This window comes from Spodoptera frugiperda, chromosome 15 (genome assembly GCF_023101765.2).
Source record: "Spodoptera frugiperda isolate SF20-4 chromosome 15, AGI-APGP_CSIRO_Sfru_2.0, whole genome shotgun sequence".
NCBI lineage: Eukaryota > Metazoa > Arthropoda > Insecta > Lepidoptera > Noctuidae > Spodoptera > Spodoptera frugiperda.
Window position 1 is genome coordinate 13,455,117 of NC_064226.1, and position 27,149 is coordinate 13,482,265.

At 35.7% G+C, this 27,149-nt stretch overlaps 2 protein-coding genes across 5 annotated transcripts in view; both read right to left on the minus strand.

The window, feature by feature from the left end:
* LOC118269957 (17-beta-hydroxysteroid dehydrogenase 13-like) overlaps positions 1-27,149 on the minus strand; it is a 157,936-nt gene that overhangs the window by 92,252 nt on the left and 38,535 nt on the right. The window lies entirely within an intron of this gene.
* LOC118269846 (oxysterol-binding protein-related protein 1) overlaps positions 1-27,149 on the minus strand; it is a 78,042-nt gene that overhangs the window by 40,623 nt on the left and 10,270 nt on the right. For 2 of the 4 annotated variants that reach the window (XM_050698612.1, XM_050698610.1), the window contains exon 1: positions 14,795-14,876. Coding sequence is in view for 1 of the 4 variants with exons in the window: in XM_050698609.1 (XP_050554566.1) it covers positions 25,613-25,796; positions 26,578-26,697 (304 nt within the window). In the remaining 3 variants the exon portion in view is untranslated. Of the gene's footprint in view, positions 1-14,787; positions 14,885-25,612; positions 25,797-26,577; positions 26,698-27,149 lie in introns of those variants that run through there. The other 2 variants (XM_050698609.1, XM_050698611.1) reach the window with 2 other exon arrangements.

Sequence of the window (27,149 nt, forward strand, 5' to 3'; positions counted from 1 at the left end):
TAAACCATTCTCAGATCCCCTTGAACACACACAAAACATTTCATTAAAATCGGTCCAGTCGTCTAAGAGAAGTTCAGTACACACTTACAGAAGAATTATATATATAAAGATTATAAGTCTCATTTAATTGGTTTTGGTAAAGAATTCGCACTTAATACCAGACACAATTTTATTATTCTATGTAACTAAAAATTACGAAGCATTAAAAAAAGGAATCGGGTCAATATTCCTTTGAGTACTATATTACGTTAATTAATAGTCAACTTTGCCTTTGACTTAACAAAAATATTAACCAAGTTTGAACTAAAAAAAAAATATAAGCCTACCTTTATGGAAAATCTCAAAGAAATCTCTTGGGTATTTACTTTACTACATTAATCAGAAATATTCATAATTCAAAAGGGGCTCTTTACGTTGTCAGTAACCTTAGTACAAGTTTGCTTTACATTTACGTTATCGAAACGAGAGCGCGTTCAGCGCACTGATTGGTTGGTTTATTCGAGTCGGCCAATCAGAGCACCGAACGCGCTTTCGTTTCGATTACTTTAAACGTAAATCGAACTCCAACTAAGGGGACTAATCAATGCACATACAATAATAAACTTAAACAGTCTGTATAACTACAGTTATAATCTCCTTAAGCTAAAATGACAGTCTCCAAACGATATTCAAATGAATATTGTCCACCATTATGAGTTAAACGTCTCAATTGCGGTCGGAAACTGCCTTCTGAGCTAATTCAAGACTCGAAACTGAGGTTTAATGAAGTCAAAGTCTATTACGGTACCTGTAACTTGTAGTAAAATTATTTATTGGTAGACCTTAGAGTTCCCAATCATTAGGGTTTATATGATAGCGCAGTTAACGTAATGTTGGTGCTTGAGGGTTAATGGGTTAAACAAATTGGTGTGGTTTTACACTTATGACCCTTGTAACCCGCAGAATTAGAAAGATTTGATTTAGTAGATTCGCAAATACTACTACTATAATATGTTTAGGTAAACACAAAAAATGGTTGTATGTTTTAGGGCTCGTTCACACAAAAATTACTGAATGGATTTTTTGCAACTTGGCACAGAAATAGATTTAGTCTGGAATATAATAGGCTACTTTTCATCCAGGTAACGGGGGTGAAACCACTGGTAAAAGCTAATAATGTACAATTATAACTAATATTATTTTATTTATTTCTTTTTTACGCGAGGTGAGAGAGTGTCAGGCTTTTACTGACTAACAACTACTTTTCTACTCCTGTTTTTCGAGTCGGAGCTTCAGTAGTCCGCTAGGCAATCAGAAGATGTTGTTCGGAATAGAAGAAGTAGCCACGATCTTAAGAAAATAAAGCTCCAACTATATTTATTCGATTTTCTATCTTCACTAGACTGTCACGGCTGAACAGGCAACGCATTAAGGTTGAACAGCACGTGTGTCGGTGAAGACATAAAAGTACGCATCCCTAAGCAGCCGGCGTTACTCGAGTGAGGTATGAAGATAATGCGTAATGATGTGTGAGTGTGTGGAGCGGTTGTAAGAACTTGAAATATTGATGGAGCGTCTTATAAAGTTGGTGTAACCGCCGTACTCAGTAATTTAATGGTTACTTAACCATGTCCTTAGCTATTGTTTTCGGGATAAAATCGTTACTAAGTAATTATTATTTATTACTATTAGGCGCATCAACAGAATAAATACCAACGTTAGTAAAAAACAAGGAATAGATTGAGTAATCATTAAACGTCTCTGAGTACGGCTCAGCTTTCTTTTGAGTGTCGCCTAGATATATTTTTAAAGAGGTAATATTGGCGTCTTATTACCTAAACAGGGAATACGAGAATAGTTGTCCTATTCACACTTAGGCAATTATTAAATCTACTATTGATCGGAATATTATCGGTAATCAAAAAAAAACATATTGACATCGAAAAAAATAGTAGAAACCTATTTTGTCAATGATCCCTTAGTGTACTTATGCCAGTTTCCTGGAAATTAACTTTTAAAGTGATTTACAAATGGACTTGATTGTTTTACTTAGTCTCTTGATTTACGGAATTGACAATTTGTACTTTCAGGACAAAAGGTAGACGGAGTCAATGTAAAGTTTCATTTGACACAAGTTTCGGGTCAAAGCAGTTGAAATGTTGAAATTTTAAGGGAAATTGTTACTTAGACTTATTGAACGACTTGTACAATTTCTGAGTAAGTTAAAGTTATATGTATTAAGCATTCTCACTTGCAAATTAAAATGTAATGTTTCTTATACCTCGAGGTTACACGGAAGAGATGTACCAAGACGTACCACACTAAGCTCTTGGTAATGACGCCTATGAATTAATACAAAGTAACAGTTGATTTTTAGTCAAACATCCAACAATATTAGACCTCATTTTTATTGACGGGGGAAACCTTCAAATGGCGCCTAGATTTTTGGGTAAAAAACTAGGGAGTTTGGGAGTTTTACTTCACTAAAATCTCCCCGGTGGCCACCATCTACACCTAAAGGAGGCACCGGGTCTTCTTAGTAGACCAACCCTGGAGCATTCACGGTGCAACACCTGTTATGGCATTTCCCCATGAGACTGCCATTACAATATCAGACCTAGATTATTTAATACTGAAATGTAGAGAATACAAAAAATAACACTTATCTCTACCCGAGGGACTAAACTCAAGGACACATGTTCTAGAATCGCATTTCTTCTACTAGGGACTGACCACGTTACTAATATACATTCGTTCAATGTTCTCACGAAATTAGACCTTTCAACTCACGCTCAACTACCCGGAAAGCCTTCACGTCCATTCGTAGCCGATAGAAATTCACGCTACGTAGATCTGCTACGCCGTAGCAGCTACGAGCTACGCCCTTTACATGTACCGAAAGTAGGTCAAGGGTGAACCGTCAGAGATGTGGGTTCCGTATTATGTTTTGAGAATTAAATTAAACTTGTTAACTTGAATAAAAGATGGTAATCTCAGCTGAGTTGGTTTGTTACAACGGTTAAATGTTATATTAAATTAATGTTTTGATGATTTCATTTTGGGAAAATGAGTGTTTTGGGCGTTAATTTTGGTGTTACTTAAGATTTTATATGGAGCAGCTTATATTTGATTACATTTAGAAATATAAGGTACATCATCGTCACGCCTTTTATCCCCGAAGGGGTAGGCAGAAGTGCACATTATGACACGTAATGCCACTGTACAATGTACACCTGCTTTTCACAATTTATGTCGTTAATTCCATGTAAAAGGTAAACATAAGAATATAGATAGATATAAGTGTTATTTTGTTATTCTTCTATGTACAAAGTAGTAGATACTTAATTTTAGTTACTGTTACATTTTAGGAACATTCTAGCAAGCGAGCAACGTTTGTAACTAAAAACGTAAGTATCATAAAATCCAGAACATTAAAGTTATGCATTGAATACATCTATACATATAATAAAATCGTAGAAAAGTGCTGTCTGTACATTGAAAATAAAAATAAAAAAAATAGCAGGGGTTATTGTTATGTCGATGTCGAACCCAAAAATGTAATTAACTTTTTTTTTGTCTGTTTGTCTGTTTGTCTGTTTGTCTGTTTGTCTGTTTGTCTGTTTGTCTGTTCGTCTGTGCGCGCTAATCTCAGAAACGGCTGATCCGAGTTGGATGCGGTTTTCACGAATATATTGTGGGATGCTTAAATTTACATTTAGTGTTTGTTTCATGTCAATCGGTTCATAAATAAAAAAGTTATGTCAAATTAAAGAATCACGTCGAACATTCTATGCTTATACCATTAATCTCCGCAACTATTTGACGGATTTGGTTGAAATTTGGTACAGATATAGTTTAGAACCTTAGAAAGGACATAAGATAGTTTTTATTTGTTTTCTATCGTTTTTATTATTAGTATTTGTTGGGTATCGGCCGAGCGCTTCGGTACTGTTGTGGAAATAGTGTACTATAAGTCGTATGATTATTTGTCTGCAGTGGTCCTGCTGTTTCGTATATTCTAAATTGGTTTCGTTGTATTTGTCTATTAAAAAGTTTATTTGTTGGGTTTTCCTGGTTAAATTATTTAACGTAGGTTTAGTTTGATATCGATTATTAGTAGTTACTGACTACAGTACTACTATAGTTTGTTTAATAAAATTGTAAGTCTATAATTTATAAGTTAATTAGATTTAAGTCGTTTCTTTTAAATTATTTAGTTTAAGCTTGGTTTGGCTTGGTATTATAGCATTGAGGATAGGTTGTAATATAATTTCTTTTTTAATTGTTATAAATTCGTAATTCGTAGCTTTCTTGAATTCTTTAGTTTTAAGTTAGTTTTCATCTTAAGTTCGGAAAGATTATAATATTTCTTTAGTTTAAGTCCGTTTTTAAACTATTTTTTCAATGCCCTAAGTGAGTATACATCTATTAAATTCAAACGCAGAGCTCATTATGTTGATTTTTGAGGAGTTCCCTAGAATATCTTCCACATCTCATTTTTGAAGAGATTCCGCGAAATCGGGAACTATGTGGTTAAAACCAAAAAATTGCCGGAAGTCACTATTCCACACGAACGAAGTCGCGGGCTATAATAAATCAGGGGCCTTAGTCTGCTATTACAATTGTGTCAGAATGGTCGATCACTGAGCAGTGCGAGAGGGACGGAGGTATACAACCTTCATAGCTCCGTCCCTCTCGCACTGCTCAGTGATCGACCATTCTGACAATTGTAATATCAGACTAAGGCCCCTGTAGAAGGGTCAATTCTGTTCATTGAAAATATAGAAAAAATAAATAGCAGGGTGTTACTGGATCGATACCAAACCCAAATATGTGATTATAATTTTTTTGTCTGTCTGTCTATATATGTTCAGGCATCACGTGAAAACTAACGGTTTAATTTCGATGAAACTTGGTATAATTAACTTATTATCCTGGACATAAAATAGGTTACTTTTTATCCTGGAAAAATACGTAGAAAAAATCTTTATTTTTCAGTTTTATTCTGCTCAACAGCAGTAGCTCAATAGAGGGATCTCCTTAATTATTATGGGCCTTGCCGTATTTGGGTCCAATAGATATTTATAAGATGTCATTTTCACAGTTACTCAAAATGGAGAAATAAAACTTCCACGCGAAGACCGACATCCGCGCGGACGGAGTCGCGGGCAGAAGCTAGTTTTAAAATATAAATGCAAATGTTATGCTCCGAGATACAATCCGACTGGCACTTTTACGATCTCATTTCATATTCGTAGACAACGACAGAGTATATGTGGAGTTATATTACAACTTAACTTCATATCATATATCAGAGTATAATTCATTTGTTGAGTTTTTGTTGTTCGGGCATTAAAATTCAAACTCTATTGTCAAGAAACCTGAGTTCTAAATTCCACTTACAACAAGGGCCAGCTTCAACAAGTCGTTCAAAGCTTGGTTGCTTTTAAGTTTTTTTTTTTAAGTACTGGATCTAGATTGGTAATAGAGTCACCCTAAATTAACTAAAAACAACGGTTTACTCACGTAACTATATTGAAAAAAGCTCTACTAGTTTTGAGTCGCTTACTCTCTACTAGTCGGACTCTTCTTTATGAGCAGCATATGCAGACGCGAAGACACCGCGCTATCTATGTAGTAAGTCGGTATTTACGGGTGTAAACCATAAATTTTAGTTAATAGAGTCACCCCTTATTACATGACACATAAAGTTCATAATACAACTTTATAAAAGAGGGTGCCAAATTAAATATTTGTACCCCTGTCTCTTCGAAATTGAGGAGCATGATTAATATACCCATGTACGTAATTTCAATATAAAACCGCAAGCGAGGCACATGACACGAGTAAATTAAATTCACGCACCGTTTGAAATAATCAAATATGTAGAGAGAAGACGGGTGAACTAGCAATATGCTAAGTCAAGAGCCTAAGCAAACACTTGGCAAAGGTTCCCATCGATCACTATGACTGACATTTCAAATTGAGGCCCAATTTAATAACGAAATTATTTTTGGAATCTATTTCTGTTATATTGTAGCTTTCATTAAATAATTCAAGATTTATTTTCGGGTTTCGTTCGTCGTCTATTACACCATTTAACGGAATTTGTAATGAATTATAATATTATGAATAATTCTTACTTGATGTCTGTGATATTTTGAGCGTCACGGAGGAATCAAACCTATTACCATAGACCTTTGTATTCCTTAAGATATAGAAAGGCATTTAACCCTTTGGTGTAAGGCTGCTTTTCTACCAAAGATATGCTATGTAACTATGCTACAAAGATGTAATAGCTAAGTTGTGAAACTATGTAATCGTTTTCGACCGATACTAAGCTATGTAGCTATGCGAGTAAAGTGTGCTATGAAGATGTTCCGCCGCAAAGTAGCTGTGCGAGGCAGGTGCGCATCCTTAGCACGCATCTTTCCACATATAAAGATAGCTTAGCTGTGTACTATTCCACTATTGCTAAGCTATATGTACCATTGAATGTGGTTAGTGGAAGCCACACGCAATCACAGCAACGTAGCGTGGAAAAGCGCCCTAACAATTAAAAAAGCCAAGAAAACTGTAAAAGTTTGATTCATAAATTAACACTCATCAACTTTATAGCTTACTTTAGATAAAACACGAAAATATTTCACAAACCCAACATACTAACCTCCTTTAAAAAAAAACAGCCATAACCCTATCATATACACAAAACCATTCCAGAATAATCCAGTAACAAAAACACATCACGATTCAAAGTAATCCAAGTTCTTAGTGAGGAAAACTAATATAAAAGAGAGATCTCACTCTCGACAAATATATAGTGGCGAGGAAGAAGTGCAAATAAAGTTGGCGGATAACGTTTCTCTTAGTGTGTGCTCTTTCAATTGATTTTTAAACTCGATACTGGATTGTGTGCAGATAAAATGTTGGATTTGTACTGAAACTATACGATATAAGAATGTGAAAACTCTTTTTGGAGTCTGAGTCTACTTACTAATTCAAAGATACAGATGAATATCAAATCTATACATATACTTTTTTAAATGGAGAAAATCATACACTGACTTCTCCCGTCTTGGGTGAGGCGAGAGTGAGTGTCAGACTCTTTCTGACTAAAAGTCACCCCATTCCTACTCCTGATTTCGAGCCGGAGCTCAGTAAACTATATTTTGTGTCACAGATTGTCTTATAAATTAGAATTTTAAGTTTAAAGTTCAGCTGTGTGCATGTTTCAAGTTCCAGTTGAAACCAAACCTAGTATTCGTTATTATAGATTCAAAGCGAAATTTTAGCAAATGCCGCAAACCCCGGACAGTCGGACACGTTTGCAAAAAATCAATTCACAGTCTACATAGGTAGGTATACATAAGTACTAAGCATTCAGCCTTACCTTTCCCTGAAGTACTTCAGGTATAGGTTATTCAAATCCAGGCTTCATTATTCATAAATCAGACCCTTTTTAAGGACGTACCTACTTACATAAGTCCTTAAACGTTGAACAATCTTTACAGTTGAAAAAGACTGCTAAAATATTACTGCGCGAATTTTCCAAAACTTTGAGGCATAATATTAAGGAACTTAGTTCTACCAGATTGTAAAATATGGTTTATGTATATATATATTGCCTAAATATATTCTCATTATTATATAAGTTTTGTTCGTAACTAATAAATAAAATGTCGTTACAGCTTTCTTTTATGTTTTTTGCCTGATTTTGGTTAGAAAGTTATATTGAAACGTCCTCGGAAACGGAGCTATTCTTAGTAATTTAATTTCTTTAGAGAAAGAATTCCATTGTGAATTCTAAGAAAAACTTCACGTATAATTAAATTGCTTTTTCATTCGGTACGAAAATGTCAAAAGCGGCTTGTGACCCGAAATTCTATACATTGTGCTACCCGCAATTTTAATACTTGAATTAGTCCTGGATAAAATTTAGGGAAACGTATACAGTTTCCTAGAAAAAGGATCCGACCAGGCGAGGTGGTTATGCCTGGCGGGCTTTCTCCCCAACTGTTGTTCGTTGGGATTTTCTATCCATGTTTATTCGCATGTAAACTTCATATGTGCGATGTAAGATTTATGTCGTCTTCCGTTGATTTATTCATCGATCGTCTATTTGCGACTTCTGTTATCTGTCACTTGTCATATATCGCCACAAATTAACATAAAATCTTGCAAACCTCAAACTCCGAATATTCTGCACAATTTTCACCTTTTTTATATGGCTATAGTAATATCTCAACTGCATACTCTTTTTAATAACCCCAGGGTTTTGGCTACCTTCCAGACACAAGAAATGCAAATAAAAAGCCTTTCTTAAGGAAAAGTCCCATTAAAAACCCATAAACCTCTAACACAATAACCTCAGGAATTTCCCCTGTTTATTTTAGGAAATGACTCATACACACCACGTCTTCGTTTATGAGTAATATAAACGGACTTTCGGCATTAAATTGAAGAGGAATTATCGGGAAATTTCCTTGAAACGGTTTGTTTCGGTTTCAGAATAAAGCTAAAGGAATTTTAACAAACAAATGTTGAACATAAGATACTTATTATATCAATGAAAATTAATCTTACTTTACGTCATGTATTTTCACAAAATAAATTTACGTATGTATAAGTAAAAACCTTTATTTAAAACCATGTTTAAACTTAAAACAACGACATGAAATTCATATCCCCGGGTACGTGGTCTAAAGGATTAACAAACAATACGTACACCCACGTTTCAAAACGACATGCCGAATATTGTACAAAGAGAAAATATTAGAAACATTCCGACATAGCTCGTAGGTAGAAAATCGTTTGACAAAAAAAGAAATACGATTCGAAAAAAATATCAAACGGATGTCTGGCCCGAGCCTGGGGCTGTATAAAAAAGTATTCTGGATTAAAAAACTCGAGTACATTTGACAATAGAGCGGCTGCCATTGTCTCTCATGGATGATATTTGTCACCCAAGATAAATGCAACGAGACGAAATAAATGATGCTACTTTATTTCGCCATCATTATCGCGGACTGAGACGTGTTTTGCGCGAAGTTTTTTATTTTGTTTTATGTTAAAGTAGTCCGTAGAGTAAAATGGTGGAAGAGAGTTTATAATTACTGTTTTAAGTCGTTTACTTAAAACAAAAGGAAAGAAAAATACAAATAGTCCAAGTTGCTTTGGCGACAAGTTTACATTAAATTACAGCATTAGGTGCCTCCTGATTCCATGAGGTGTTTCATATATCGTAATACATAGCATCACGCTTGTCTCTCATAGGCGTAAGCAGAGATAATGAAACGCCAGTTACTATGAATCTTACATACCTCGTTCGCTTCATCCGCAATCATCAGTCTTTTTATGCATGCTCGTCAGTTAAGGGTACTTTTAATTTGGCCCTTCTTTAATATATCATACACACACATAGGACCAGTTGTAGTTAAGTTTTAAGTCCCTACACAGAAAGCACACCCATTAGCATACACAGAACCGTAATAACAAATTGTCTTCTAAAACCTTACCTTACAAATAAAAGAAGCAACATACTTTTAAAGGGTAAAACTTCGTACTTAAATACTTTTCTTCTTACATCGGTAATCGTATCTCCATTAAACGTTTACAGCATAATGTAGCCGCCACTTCGCGCAATTGTTTCGAATCAACTAATGCACGGGAACCATAAAACTGATTACCGTACAGTACTTAGCTTTGAACGTTAATGAGCCATTTTAAGAGGTTATATGGACCATTTTATTGATACGAAAGAAATGTTTAAAGGTAATCGTCCACAGGCCCGCATCGTACGCATCGCACGTAACAGATTTTAGTTTGTCTTGTATAGAAACTCATACAAATGCGTCCACTGATCCGCATCGTCGGCAATGCCTACTTTTCTGTAGAAGTAAATGCTGAATCTGATGTAAGAATATAGATAAAATCCAATGCGTATTTTGAATTGTTATGTGTATTTTATAAACCGCTGAGCAATACAATACCTTTAGTACGAGTTTACGTTGAACGAAAACGAAACGAGAGCGCGTTCGGCGCCGTGATTGGCCGGCGCGAATGAACTAACTAATCAGATTAAACATAAAACAAACTCGTACTAAAGCCTTGCAGTACTCTGAATCTACCTTTGCACGGTTTTTTTGTTAGGACCATGTAAATGGGACGACATACACAAAGCAAAAACTGTCACATCACAACTGTGTTTTGCTCAACCCTGCAACACAAACCCGTGCTACCGACGTGCACAAAACAAGCTTTATGCTCGTCACAGACATAGTAAAAACAAACTGGGTTAAGTCACCATTAAATGACTCTGAGTACGGCAGTGGAAATACTAAAACCAGAATAAACACACTTACCTTAACTAGTAAGAATATTTTGACTCACAAACACTTTAGCGAAACAGTTTAAAGTACATTCTATTAAGACCCAGCTAAGGGTTAAAATCCACTTTGTAAAATCACCTAAATCTATCTATACACAAAATTACAGATTATTTGTTAAACAACTGAAGGTACCAGATTCAATGAAGACTACTCGTATACTAGGAAAGCTTTTTATTTTTATTTTACTACGCAATAAGTATATTATCGTCTGTTATCTATTGTTATCACATTCCACAATCGATATCGAAGTACAAGCTTTATATTACAGCATTTACTTATCAGTGCTGTGATTCTGTAATTTGGTCTAATCAAATGTAATGTACTATAATAATGAGCTCTCAACATTAAAATGTTTAAAAAATTTAAAATAAAAAGAAATTGTTTGATTTTAGCAACAACGATATCTAATATTTTAAACAATGGACAAACATTTTTATAATAATTATCGTGGGACATACTAAATTAACTAAAAATACAGTTTGCTTAGGTAAATTAATGGAGAAACGCGTGAAAGTGATTTTTAGTTAATGCTCAAACATTTTATTTTTAGGTCTTTGACTGCCAATAGAAAACTGTTGAGGGCAAATCCTCTGCTAACGTCGGTCACCGATGACCACCATGGCGTTTAAAGTGTTAGTTAATGATAAAACATTTTATTTTAGCTTTATTAATCATGTTATTTACCAGATCTTAGATGAATATCGATAAAATATTAAAATTTTAGTACTGTATTTATGCACCATACCCTACCGAAGGTACCCTAACCACCCTCTGACATTTCACCTTTGCCATTTAAGCAATATTGATCCCAATCACACAGGTAATAAGATTAAATCTTCAGACGCAAACAAAGCTGGTGAAATCCCTTTGTCCCTTGACAATTTAAGGCTAAAACAGTATAATATTTCTAATTCCTTCTATTTCTTGTGATTAATTTGGCCCTGCGTCGAGTTACAAAGGCCTTACGTTGCCCAAAGGACATTTGAGCTTTGATTTATTAACGACCTATCGTTCGCAGAGGCCGAAGTAGTAAAGCGCTTTCTGATCAACCTCCTAGGCTATTTCACCAAAAAAAATAGAATCTATAAAATGTGGGCTCAGATGAATAAAGTCTTCAGTTTTTGCTTGCGATAAAACATCTCCTCTAATGGGTATTCTGAGACACGTAGCCACGAAACGCCTACCATTCACAAGCGGCTGGAAAATTAACTCGATTGCCGACACCACGGCCGTGGACAATTTCCATTAATGTCTATTCTGTAAAATAACCAATAGAATTATATATAACGAATGGCTTTGGCGATATGTTTTGATAAGTAGAACCTTCTTCTTTGGTTTATCCATTTTACTTTCCTACTTGCGACTTAATAAATAACAAAAATAATGAAAGCCCATAAATGCACCCATATCAATCATTATAGCTACCGATGATCCCCGAAGGCCCAAAGTGTGATTCTGTGTTCCTGGTAATCAAAACGACGCCCTTTCACATAAAACGTAGGCCATCAAATTCACGCCCACATTCCTATAGGTACCTATCAACAGTTCGTAAAACCAAAACATAATCTCGGTTAGCTGTCCCTTTTCCGACCGGTAATCGAATAATCGGATCGAAATCGATTTTGTTGCGAATAATCGAGATGGAAAAACGGAGTTTACTTTAAAGTGATCGATCATCGATGACATTCTAATGTATGGATGCTGTGTCGATGGAAAAAGCGTTGAAAATAGTGAAATTGTGTTTCAGAACTGAACAGAAATTACTGGATTTTATAATACAATATCATATAAAAAAATCGAAATAAAAGCAATAGGTATATTTTTATATCCTTCAATCGAACCAAAACAATAAGTACCTACTGTTTAAAGTCAAGAATGCGACATACACATGCGAACTCATAGGTATAAATACCTATGAGTAATGGCTCTCACTCCATTAACGAAGCTAGTTACTCATTCGTAAATGTTAGTCAGTAAATACACGTGGGATGGGCAACTGACACGAATCAATTAAACACAACGTTGCTTTATGTAAACTCATTAGTACACAGTACCTACAGAACTGGAATATTGATTATGTACCTGTACATAAACGTATCTACGTTCATATATACTAAGTACATCAGACTCAGTTCGTATATAACATAATACCGCAGACGACTAGTTTAATTAGTCGTAAACCCTAACCGTTTTACTAAAGACGCCGTAAATTATTAGATATTAACTGAAATGAACCTAGCTTTCACATGTATACCTAGGTAATCAAAATGAAAGCCTTTATTTCAAAAAGACAAAGAGGCTTCAGAGACTACAATAGAAACAAATACATTTCTATGTCTATAATTAGCTACATATCTCTTTGTCTGTCGGTAGATAAGTGTTGAAGACAAATCGTCCACTAACTATGTACAATATCGTCCATAGGCCATTTTTATAAGGGGGTCAAACCAACCAATGACTTCCCCGCCTTGGGTGAGGCGAGAGGGAGTATCAGACTCTTACTGACTAAAACCACCCCGTTCCTAATCCTGCTTTTCGAGCCGGAGCCCCGGTAAACCCACTAGGTACTCCGCAGCTCCGGATCAGGCATCAAGCCTACTGGGCCCCATCTGTTGTGGACTGATGGCTCTTTTAGTCAATAAGACCCTGAAGGGATATTATAATGACTGTACAAATCACCAAAATCTTTGATAAATTAGTACCGATATCGAATCATTTCCTGAAAAGCGATTACCGTGGCTCACAGCAGCTGGCAACAGCTGCGGCGTCACTCAACTTGACAATCCAATAATTTAAGGTAATCTATACCTAAAGAAAACAAAGCGATTCTTCGTAAACTTTTATCTAACGACAAATGAGCGTTATTATCTAAACAAATATTGAGAAATATTGCTGCGCAGTAGTTCAATTAAATGCAAGTTGATATTCAAAGCTTTAAAAACTGGATATACTAAAGAAAATAGATCGTACCATACCTAATACAATACATATTAGACAATAGTATAATCTATCTTTACTAATGTATTCTACCATGTAAACTAATGTAATATGAAGCCTTAATTCAGTGGGTGTTACGTAGGCGTAGAAGTTTAGTAGATCTTATCTAACCAATTCTGTCGGTAGAAATCTGAAATAGTCTGAATGAGGTAATAGGTAGGTATTATTCGCTTCATGGCTTTTGTTCTCTTAAAGAGAATGCTGGCAATTGTATGTTTAATTGTATATGGTTACGTAGCCGCGTTTTCCTAGTCATTAGTCCCATTGAAACCTATTATTAACCAAACTCAAAAATGGAGGAGGTTTTATCTACTCCCACTTCGATGAGTGGCCAGGATGGATTAGCCAGGAAAAGACAGCAAAACACTTACAGGTGGAAAAAAATCTATATTGAAACCGATTTTGACCAAGTCAGCCTAAATATTCAGTACCTTAAGTCGCTAAGGTGCGTATCTAGTCTATCCGCTACAATCCCACGAGTGCAATATTCTAGCAGAATGTATCGCTATACCGAGAATGTTTGCCCAACCGCCATTATTGAGGCACTGGGGAAAAATTTCAGCTTGCGATACCAAACAATGTGATGCCAGGTTATTAAAAAAGTTCCCTTTACTTTTAGTGATGGCAATAATATGTGATGAAGTGTTTTATTTAGTAGTTTCTTTATTCTCTTAGACTTTTTCCTAAGTTAACCCAATTCTGGATAAGAGTTAACTTTGTGGGTAATGGCAAATGCCTTAATTTTGTCGTATCGCTGCTCAAGTTGTATGAAATGGAAAATTGTGTTTTCGAATTAACACGTGATTAAGCGAAGATTAACTTAAATACACCTAACTATGATAAACTTAGAACTGGAATGCTTCCAGAGTGTTGCATAAACGTGTGTAACTCCCATAGCCACGGAGGGTGAATGCCATCTGCCCTCTATGACTCATCAGGGGTGATACGACAAACGTACCTACATAGCTAGAGGTAGATTCTAAAGTTCGGACTAAAAGTATACTCCCGAGCTAAAGAACTAAATTTTCTGGTGCAAAATGCAACAATAAATTAATAGTTTTATCCTCTCATCTCTGGAAAGCCAGGTCTATAAACCAAGTACTAAAACTAAATTGAAAAGTAATAAAAAATATTACTTTTCCATCTAAAACCTGCATATTCTAATCCAAATCGGTATAAAATTAAAAAAGTTGAAGCTGTCTGACTTTTATTGAAAAGCTATGCAACTTAATTTCGAAAATAAATTATTGAGATGAGTCTATAGACTCTGATCTGACATTGAATGCAATCCGGTATGACAGCCAATCGATGCAGGATAGCGCGCAGTACATCTCAATAGCTAGTATCATAACAAAACATGTTATAGACATTTAAACGTGGACATATAACATTAATATAGTTAACAAATTATGTAATCGCAGACCACTCACGATCAAACCGATGTCTAGGTCATGTGTGGGCGAAGTGTGCACGGATCGCGAGCGCTAGGCAAACGTGTGCGCGCGGCAAACGCTGCGGCGCAACTGGCAATCAAGAGCCGGGCGAGACTGGGTGGCGCCCCCCCTCCGCCCCGCGCCTCGTGTCCCGCGCCGCCGCAAAGGTATGTTGGCGCACACCGTGGGACCTCGGACTCTGTTGTGGCTACCCAAATGTTTGCATATTTCCTTTGCTTCATGTTGACAACTAAATGAAAACATCGCAATAGAGACCACTGCTGGCGGTTACAGCGACATAATTAGAAGGTTTTTTTCAGTTTACTTTGTGGCAAACGAAATGAATATTATTTTTCAAAGGATTCGCTGGAAATGAAATGATTTGCAGTTACAACGTTTGCAAACATCTGTAGAACAGCCACAAGTAAAAATATTTAGTTAATACTAAAAATATTTTACAGTGGATAAGTACCTACCTTTTATAAAACATTTTGTGGGTAGATGTAAATTGAACCGAACATTTCGTAACAAACTACCCTCCTTTTATATTTTATTGGATATCAGTGGCAAATGTACAGAAAAAGGGCCATATTTGTCCAAAATATATGCGAAGATAGAACGTAAGCATGAAATGATAAATTACCACCATTTCTCACCCGTGGTTATGGAGGAAGAAACACAAATACCGTACTATCTTAACTCCTAAATAAAACTTGCTGAGATGAAAGGATTATGGCATGTACCTACTTGAGGAGTTACCTACATCTATGTAAGTAGGTCCATTTTATTTTATGTTGCCATTAATCTTCCAAATCCTTACTACGGTGTCCTAGGTTGTCGAATAACATTATATTTAGTTCTATACCGCAAGTAGTATAAAGTTAAGAACTAAAAATAGATTCAATAAAACCCTGTTCTACTCGAACTACAATTACCTACATAAAACTTTTTACTCAAATTGTTTTAAGCCTATTTAGGTACAACTAGCAGTAATTACGACCCAGTAAAATCCCGTTTAACACTTATTAAAATAGAATAACGCATTTCTCGTCCGTCCCGCCCAACAAAGTAATCTTCATTTTGTAAGTACCTAAGAACGTAGTTTCCTAGAAGTAATCACTCACAGAACTTTGAAAGTTTTATATCAGTACCCTTCGTAAAAGTTTGCTTTACGTTCATAGTGTAAGTAGCTCTGATTGGCCGGCTCGAATAAACCAACCAATCAGAGCGCCGAACGCGATCTCATTTCGATTACTAATAACGTAATGATTATAATTATGTTCTAATGTAATAAATAAATATACCTCAGTGGAGACAGAGGGTTGAAAATTGAAAGTACGACTGTCGAGTGAGAGGTCTACTGTTGCCGGAATAGGAGTATTTTCGATTGTTTAATAATTTCTTAGAAATAACATTTGGTCAAGAAATGTACAATTAACATAGACAAAACGTTCTCAGCTGACGCTTCGCAGATAACGCTGAGCCCCAACATTGGGCGTGGTAAAAATAAGACGTTACAAATACGACTTAACTTAGCCAAGCTAAATTTGTATCTAGTAACATCTAATCTGAGGGCTGTGTTTAACCCTGGGTATCTTGAGGGTTAAGCTGGGGTTTGATTTGAAATAAAAGGAGGTAGATAGTGATTACCAAACTCTTTTTAATTCCGAATTACTATACCAACCTAATGATATAGTACTGTCACTTGATTTGATACCTGATACCAACATAACCATAGATTCTCAGGATACTTATAGTATGGCCTGAGAATCTTAACACCGCGATTCAAAAATTGCTCTCAAATAAAAAGTGCCATCTCTTGGTGACATTTAGTACTATGTTTTATTTGAATCGCGGGGTTTTGACACATACGTTGCTATGCGGTTAAACATTCCGCCCACCAAGGACATTATGTGCAACATTATGTCCTTCTAAAGTTAAACAACCAAAATATATAGATAAAAAACCCTTACAATGTGACTTACATCTAACTTATAATGATAAAAACCCGAACTTAACATAACAATGCTTAAAATGATAAAAAACCCGAACTTAACATAAGAATGCTTAAAATGATAAAAAACCCGAACTTAACATAACAATACTTACAATGCTAAAAAACCAAAATTACAATTCTACAACAGTACTTAAAACTATCCTAACTTATGAATATCCCTAGGTAATAGGCAATACACACAGCTTGGATGTTGGCCTTTTTAACATAGAACCATTACTGCGAATTGTAACTACCCGTGTAAGAATGTCTAACCCCGAATGCTTTTCAACCACTCTGCCAAGAAGTCACCGACAGGTAGGTAAATAATTATCCTTTAATTACAAGATTAGAATGCTGCTGTCTACCGCCCACCCTGACGATATAAACGGAGTCAAGGTAAGGTAAGCTCCTTTTTCTATTAGTTTTAAGTTTTTCCAGCACAGGTAACTGAACAGAATACTGGAAGGTGTCGCAGGTTCTGTTCCAGGTAAGTCCATTTTGCTTTATTTTATTGCTTGCTTGCTTATTTATCCCTTTTCCTACATCATCTAGTCCCTTGAACGAGTGTGTTTTCCCGATAATTTTCCCTAGTAATTCACTGCTGTTGCTTAACCCGTTTTGTACAGTGAATCCTCTCTTTGCTAGTAACTCGTTCATTTGATTATAGGTTTGCTTTTCCCTCATATGTTCTTTTCCTAGTTTCTTCTTCAGGATTTCGTTCTCACTGAGGTGAGTATGCATCACAGTAATATTTGATATATTCTGAGAAGCAGAAGCTACTGTACCCGATAATATCCATCCTAATGAGGTAGCCTGAGCTACTGTGCTACCATCTGGTGCCTTTTTAAACCCGTTCTTCAAAATCTGACTATAAATCTCTGCCCCTAACAACATATCTACTTTATCAGGTTTGTGATATCTAGGATCCGCTAATTCGATGTCCCTAACTTGAGCCCAATCTAAATATGACGCTTCTCTACCCGGTAAATAAGACGTTATAGATTTGAGAACGTATGCTTTGACTGCAAGTTCAACTGACGGATCTATCCTAGATTGGATTTTAACCTCAACAACCGAATTTAAGCCTAATTTGTTATGACCATTTATGCCAGTAGCTGAACCCTTTACTGCTTGTTTACGTAACCCTAAACTCTGCACAGTACGCTCCGTAATAAAAGACGCTTGTGAGCCTTGATCCAGTAGTGCTCTGATCGTATACAAACCTCCGTTTTTGGATACAGCCCTCACTTGCGCTGTGGGTAGCAAAACTTGACTACTCACTCCACCTTTTGAGAAACAAGCTACTACATTGTTTTGCGATTCTACTCCGACTGTAGTTGAATATGCTCGCGTTGATAAATTTCCCTTAACACCAGCAGACTCCTGCTCACCTTTTGGGTGCAGCAAAGAGTGGTGTCTACGCTTACATATTCGACATGATGCTGTACATTTACACAACCTAGCAGAGTGGTTGTATCCCAAACAATTAAAACATAAGTTATGATCCTGCACAAACTTACGTCGTACATCCACATCCTTATTAACAAATTGTTTGCAATTTCTTATTTTATGTTCGCTACTGTTACAAACCGGACATAACTTAGTTGTACTGGCTGCTGTGTGGAATACCCTTTCCTTACAAACAATGTTTTTACTAGACTTAGTACCTAAGAATTCAAGTGCCCTATAACGTGCTGTTAAAAATTCTTTAAGCTGTTCAAATGTAGGCAGCTCATCTGAATCTACATTACTAGTGACTTTTAGTTCCCAATCCTTTCTGCTATCAGGATCTAGTTTTGATGTTACAATGTGAATTATTATAATATCCCATGATGTTACATCTATATCCAAGTTAGTTAACGCATTTAAGCAATCTGATGTTGTATCCATTAATTCCTTTAAAGCACTAGCTGACTCTTGTACAATGTTTTTCTGACTAAGCAATCTTACTAAAATGCAATGTGACAAATATTTCCTATTGTTATACCTGGTCTCCAACTGAGCCCAGGATCTTTCATAGTTAGCTTCAGAAATTGGTATATGACGGAGGAGCTGCTCGGCTTCCCCAGTCAAATAACTTTTTAAGTAATGCAATTTTTGTACGTTATCAATAGTGGTATTGTTATGGATTGCTGACACAAACAAATCGCGAAAGGTTGGCCATTCAGTATATTTCCCGGAAAAAGTTGGAATCGTTATTCTGGGTAACTTAATAGTCATGCTTTTACCCGGTGAACTATTATCTGAAGACCCTATAGCTGGAGAAACATCGCTTTTTTGTATCCTACATAATGCGGTTTTTAATTCACATTTTAAATCTAAGTATAATTCCTCCGTATTGAAATAGACCTCATTTACAATGTATGGTGAAGATGTTAACTGCTCATACTCAATATCCTTAATAATTTGTGTATGTGTTACAGTGAATTGTGCCCATAATTCTTCAATCATTTCTAATCTAGTTTCTAAATATTGTATAGTAATCCTATCTTTGGGCGATTTTTTAAAATTAATTTTAGCTCTTGACAATCTGACATGAATGTCATCTTGAAGTTTGACATGGGATTGCAAAGACATTTTTTAAGAAAAATTCTGTAACTAAAGAGGTTGAAATGTTTCCGAAAAAGTATAGTTAACAAAATTTTCTAAGTGTTTGAGAAGAGATGAAATTTTTACAAGTGTTTGGAATTTTGGGGAATCTACTAAAAATCGGGCATAGGTTCCCCGTCTGAACAGAATTTTGCTTAAAACTAACTAAGTCTACATCTAAAATTACCTAAATTATTCTAAGTCCAAGATTTCTTGAAATTCTACCAAGTCCAAGATTTTTTCAAAGTTAAATTCTTCTAGGTTTTAAAGTTCACTTTTGCTTGAATAATATCACAAAGTACTCACGTTTTTCGCGCACTATCACTCACTTCCTTTCCTTACGACGTCGTCCGCCGTCTGCAGCTTGCTTGCTGCTGCTGATGAGTAGTAGCGCCGCTTCGATGCTCAGCTCAGCTCCTGGGATACCTCTTCCGATGATGTTCAGCTCCGGCTGCAGTACTTGCTTGAACTGCAGGCGCCCTCTGTCGGCGACACTGGGAGCACTTCAGTGGCGACCCACCACTGTTGTCCGTGCTGCTGATACCCCAAAAACTCTAAGAGCATCCGGCTCGAAGGACCATGTTTAACCCTGGGTATCTTGAGGGTTAAGCTGGGGTTTGATTTGAAATAAAAGGAGGTAGATAGTGATTACCAAACTCTTTTTAATTCCGAATTACTATACCAACCTAATGATATAGTACTGACAGTTGATGTGATACCTGATACCAACATAACCATAGATTCTCAGGATACTTATAGTATGGCCTGAGAATCTTAACACCGCGATTCAAAAATTGCTCTCAAATAAAAAGTGCCATCTCTTGGTGACATTTAGTACTATGTTTTATTTGAATCGCGGGGTTTTGACACATACGTTGCTATGCGGTTAAACAGGCTTAGTACGAGTTTGTCTTACTTTTAGCTTTAACGAGATTGAATTGAAAGCGTGTTCAGCGCACTGATCGGTTGGTTTATTTCAACCGGCCAATCAGAGCGCCACGGGCGGTTTCATTTCGTTTTCGTTCAGCGTAAAGCAAACTCGTACTAAGGGTATAGTTACCTATCTAGACTGTAGTCTATATAATCCTGTACAAGCTTACAGCTTTCTAGGTCATGAGGAGTCTCAGACTCGGAGGCCAGGTCAAGACTGAACTGAGGGATTAACCCGACTTATGTTTTATTCAACCTATGTACTTGAGGGACAGTGAGTGAACATTCAGGGTCTTGATGGTCGAGGTAGATGATTTATTTTTAGTGTGTGTGTATGAAGCTATAGTGTATATCTTTGAAGGATTAGACTAACGTGTTATGCAGTTTTTTTAATTTTCTTACGGAAACTAATACTTTCGACGATACGTCGATTAGAAATATCGCGTGACGTCACTAGGTAGGCATTTATAGGTAAGTATTGGGTCCCACTCCTTAACTTTGATTCGTTTTATCTAAGTATTGTATCTTATATGACAAAATAAAAAAATACGTGTCTAATATTTTTTCATTATCTAACTGACGGACTAAATAGATTTTTAATTTCCATATCCTATCATCATCCCTATTACCCTATTCCTAAGTTGATAGATTAACCATTCGTCTTAGGGTATATGAGACAACAATAGAATACACATTGTGTCTCGCACTGATCAGTGCTTCAACATACGACGGGTTAAACATTAATTATTATCCAAATATCCAAAACGATGCTCTCGATTATTGAGATATTTTCTTTTATAAATTGTCATGACTCTTCTAACCAGCATTAAATTCGTCCTTATTACAACAGGTTTGAATTCTAAATTGAATGTTGACTTCTATCCATAATACAATGGACAGATGCTTAATGTGTCAGTTAAAATTTCGTCGTCCCTTCTCAAATGCTCAATGGTCTGCTACTTATCGGTAATACATACGCATTGAGTGACATAGGTACATGTCTCCAGGGACAGGGACCTTAGTCTTATGTTCAAATCTTCTTTATTTCAACAAATTTATTTTTACTTACCTACCTATTGTAGCTTTAACATCTTAGTAGCTTTTTCAATCTTGCAAATGATCCAAGTCATTCCACTAACATTATAAATACGAAAGTTAATGTTTGTTTGTTACTCCTTCCCGTCAAAACGGCTGAGGGCATCGAGATGAAATTTGGAACAGGGGTAGGTTATGGTCTGGGAAGCACACTTTTTCTCCCACGAGAAGCGGTAAAGTTTAAGACAAAAAAAAATAAAGAAATAAAAAGAAACAAAATTGTAAAAATAATACATTTATTATTAAATCCATGTCAAATGTCAAATATTGAGCTTATAAAATAATATAAAAACTAAAATAAAATCTATCACAATTTGCACTTTACACCAATAACGTCAGGTACCATTTTTATTTAAATATAAAACAAATAATACAAAATAAAATAATACATTAAAGATTCTCCATTTGTCTGTATTGTGTATTAATACTAAAATTATAATATTAAAATTAAAATACTAAATTAATAAAAAATAATTGAAATATGGCAATAACATTTGGCAAAATTATAATTTTATTTTTTGGCGCATAATTTTGAAGACGAAGCGAAAAGTTGGCAACATTAATTTATTTGCTTGTGTTAAAAATAAGGGAGTACCTAAACAATAAATATAATCTTATGTACTTTGTTACATGGCAGGATTTGGTTTTGAAAAATCTTTAAAAAAATATATAAATGCATTTAGAATCAAAATTGCATTACTTTATCATAATCTATGAACTTTTACCCAACTCAGTTGGAGTCGCCACCTAACCAGATCTGTAGCCGAATGCCACTTTAGCACTTGTCTACCGAGAGAGTAGAAAACTGGGGATGACACTGACAATTGTCGAAATTTACGTCAATCCCATATACTTTAGTTTTCTAATCTCTTTGTAAACAAGACCTTATGGCATGCGGCTAAAGGCTCAGATTTGTCTGAATAGTACTTTACATGGAACGATTTGCTCCACAAACCGCTAAGACTGATATCACAATCTTGGTCAAATATTATAAATACAATTTAAAAAATACAATATCACAATACATTTAATTTAAATCCTTTTTTATTTGCACACGAGTTGTCGCGTAAAGTTTAAAAAGATTATCAAGTGCAATAATTGCATTTTGTGCAGTTTGTCCGTGTTTGTGCTAAACGTGTAAACTAACTTGTTAGCTAAAGCTAAGTTATTCACTAACTTGTTGCATACTGACCAGTAACAATACTCTAAAGGGACCACTGAGAACTGAAACAAAAAAACAAAATAAACATAAGCAAAAGTAAAAAAAAAAAGTTATGGCATACGACATTGGTCGCAAATACGACTGCAAAGCTTGATATCCCGGTTTAAATCCCCGGGAAGTATATTAGGTGTCCATTTTGAAATTCCCTATAACATTAATGAGTCGCGAAATTCACACAATTTTTTAAAAAACTTTCCCCCACTCTACCATTACCTCCTGTGTCGTGGGTGCGCTTACAAACATAATTTCATATACACCCAGACCCGAAGCAACAATTTGTGAATCACACAAAGAGTTGCTCCGTGTGGTAATCGAACCCACTACAAGTTGCACGGCAGCCGGTAGCCCAGCTGCCGCACCAACCGTACAGTCAGTTCAGTTAATTAAAAGTAATCCCTGAATGTATCCGCCATTTATACCAACGGTAACGTCACGCCTTTTATTCCCGAGGGGGTACGCAGAGATGCTCATTACGGCAGCCATTTATGCCTATAAAAGGTGATAAAAACCCGATGCTGAAATACACAAAAAATAACCGCAAGTACGTTAAAGGATATACCTACAATAAAACGTAACATATTTGTAATCGATCATGGCCTGTCGTCTGAATGTGTAGATAAAACTTTATTGATTGGGCCTTTTTAACTGCCCAACCCACAAACCGATATCGAACGTCTTTTTACAAATTAGGTCGCGCAAACACTTTTTATTGTGGTTTGGAAAACGTTTATAAGGTCATTCCTGTGTGGGTGAAGGGGGTTGTCTGTCTATTACCATAGAAATCAATCCTATGTTTTGTAACTTGTTCTCAAAGTATATAGGATCCTTCCAAAGGGGATAAAATAATTGCTTATGTGTTTTTATCAGTTTTAGCTAAATAAGTACTGAAAATCATGAACAAATAATAAAGAATAAATTACTCTATTAACCGACTATTGGATATAATACTTTTAAAATAACTGTTATTTATTGTTATATATTTATTTTTTTACGACAACTGTGGCCATATATCTCCATTTCAGTTTCTGTAGCACATAGCATATTGCAATGTCAACGGCAACGCTGTAATTTTGCCATAAATTTGATAACGAATAACTTAAAAAATATGTAAAAACAAGAAAGTACGTACATATAAAACGTTTATGTAACACAGAAGTGACTTAAGCCCATGACCAATCACTTAATTATGAATTTATATCATCATACATACATACATGGCCCATTAACACCAAACTTTAACACAATTTGTTCGAACACCAAAACTAATAGTCACAATCGCGTGACACTTAATATAAAAAATACCACTACTTTCCCAACGTATTTGGTCGTCCTTCACCGACGGTGGTTACTGACAAACTGGTTACCAGTTACAACCGAACACGCTTATTATCTTCCCATAAAAAAAACGAATAAAGTTAACAATATCATAAGCATGCAAAGGAAACTCACAAGAACATAGAAAACTTCTTAAGGATTTGTGTTCTGTCTCGCAAAACACGAAATAATTAAATAAGTAAATCGTAGCAATGCGGCCAGTCTACTGGGAACGTTCCCCAGTGACAGTGACGCGGACGACTACTTCCACGTCTTTTTTTAATTTATTTTAGTTTTAAGTTATAGTAAGTTGTACATTATGTTTACGATTATGTAGTGTAAATATTTTAATTGTTTATGAAATAAATCTTTCTGATATCTCCTAACTTGAAAGAAATGGGTAACTTTTTTATTAGTAAAATGTAGTATTTTCCCTTTAAATTGTAACTTATTAAGATTGACTGTTTACTAAAATGGTTTCGGACGGGCAAAGACTTAAATGAGATTCGGCTACATCTAATCTAAATGCTTTTTTAAACCCACTAGGGGCTGGCCACTACCCACTAAACACTAGGAACAATTCAACATTTTTATTTTGTAACTAGTTTATCAATGTCTTCTTGGGACGGCCTAGTTTCACTGACAGACAGAATGACGGGCAAGTCAATTTGACGTGCTTAATTTAAGATTAATTGAAATAAGTGCTTTTATTTTGACTTTCTTAACACGGAGACTTCAATAAGTATAAACATATTAAATAAGTTCACCCCTTCGAAAACAAGAAAGCACACTTTACTTTCAAAACTAAAAATTTAAAAAGGCTATAAGTTACTTAATTTACCTACAACAAAGAAAAACATTTCAAATATTCCCGTCAAGGTTTCCCCAGTTTGCTTTTCCCAATAGCACTTCGATATTGAAACGTCCGGTGTCGGGCGTCGTTTCGTTTCCCGCCACTCGCATCGACGCCATGTTGTTACAATTTAAATTGACCTGCCATAGACATTCTAGAACCTTCCAAAAGAAAAACGGTAATGGAACGAAGCCATTTTGTATTTTCCAATTATAAACATTATTAAGAAAACGGTCTGTTGATGAATTTGTATTGTTTTAAAATAATTATTGCTAGGATTTTGTTTACTTTAACTGGTTGAGAAGTGATTATTTTTAATTGGACGGTGATGTAAGAACGTTTATAATGTAACTGGTAGCAATTATTAATTGTGTTGGTTCTAAAAAGGATTTAATTAAAAAGTAACTTAACATCAAAACCAATCGTTCAAAAAATTCAATTAAAACTTCTAAAAGGTGACGTCAATCTTGTTAACGTAGCGACGGATTTAAGACATTGTCTGAGGCTTTATACAAAATTTCTTTACGCACACACCAACTTACCTATTTTATTTCTTGATATTTTTTCTTTTAATGCATAAACTCTTAGTCGTATAGACGTTTTCATGCCGGGATGACGTAAAGAAAATCAATCGTTTGATATTAAATTAATATATAAAATTATTTTTAACCTGTAATACAAGCTTCAATCTAAAAATTGTATCATCTACTTAGTACTAACCAATCGAAAGGTTATTTTCACTACCGCTCTTCTCAATAGACCACCAATTAATTCAATTTAGGTACCTGCAAAACCATGTACGACAACACAACATACCTGGGATGTGTGTTCTTGCGGTAGGGCCTAGCGTTCCTGTAGACGTGTCCCCCCTGCGACACGAGCGTGCCGCGCGACGACGCCGCGCTGACGGCCGTGTGCAGCGACACGGGCGACCCGGACGAGCCCGACAGGCGACGCAAGTAACGCTCCTCTTGTTCCTCGTTTGTTGGAGTCTTGTCGCCTAGGGATTAAGGTGCATTTTTGGTGCATTGGTGTTAGGTCGATTATTTACAATAGTGACATTTGTGTAGTCAAATTACATGGATATACGTTTCCCATTAGGTCAAACCAAAAATAATTTATTTCTTTACTGACGGAACATTTATTCATCAGGGTGTTTATGTTACGTGAATATTTATGTACCTGTGCCCTTAGAACGAGTTTGCTCTACATTTAACGAAATCGAAACAAGTTTTTCGGCGATTAATATATAATTCGGCGCTCTGGTTGGTTGGCTCGAATGAACCAACCAATCAGAGCACCAAACGCGGTCTCGTTTCAATCTTGTACTAAGCCCCTGGTAAGGGTACCTTGTCTGTGACTAAAACGCCCTTTAAATTATGTGTGTTCAATGTTCAACATGTGCCAATATGACGAAGACCGAGCAGTAGTATTTATCCAAGAATCGGCTTCATAGCCGAGCGTAGTATGTGCTGGTACACAGTCCAGCAGGGGACTGTCTCGAGTTATTCTTGTTGTTGTTGCTGATGATGTTAATGATATGACCAAGTATGTTTTTAAATTAACTAAAAATCCCGGTTTACTCACGTACATTAATGGAGAAAAACTCTACTAGTTTCGATTCAGTAGGTATCGCGACGTGGCTGCGTCTGCGCACGCTGCTCATGATAAAAAGTCACTCTGTGACTCGAAACTAGTAGAGCTTTTCTCCATTAACATACGAAAGTAGTGTGAGTGGTTTTATGTCAATGACCAAGTATTATACAAATAAATGTACTCACCATCTAGACTCCCTATAGGTGTCCGCCTGGTGAGGTCCGGACTGCTGCCCCAAGGACTGAGGGCGCCGAGAGGACTCGACAGGCCGGCCGTCACCAACGTATCGTCCTCGTCTTCGGATTCTAAACATTATAAGAATAACATAGAAATAATTAGATCTATACAATTCATTCAGATTAAATTATAATTCAAAATTATTAAAACTACATTTACGTCTCGTCTTTTAAATACAGATAGAAGCAAAGTTGGCAAGCCGAATGAGAGACACGATCGAATTCCCTACAATTAGCAGGTCGGTCAAAGTTTTACGAGGTACGTATTTTGAAATTTTTAGTAATAATGTACAGTCTAGAAAAGTATAAGTTTATGACCATAAAGTCATCTCCGTGTAAACGGGACACAAACCATAACTGGAAAAAACTGCGTGTCACATATAAGGTTTTCTAAAATTATCTGCCACGGCTATAATGGGAGGTATTGTTGTGTTTGAAGATTACAATAGTAAAGATATTCATACCCCGGACCAATTAATTAAATTGGAGAACATAAAGAAGTTAAATAAATATTGATTCTA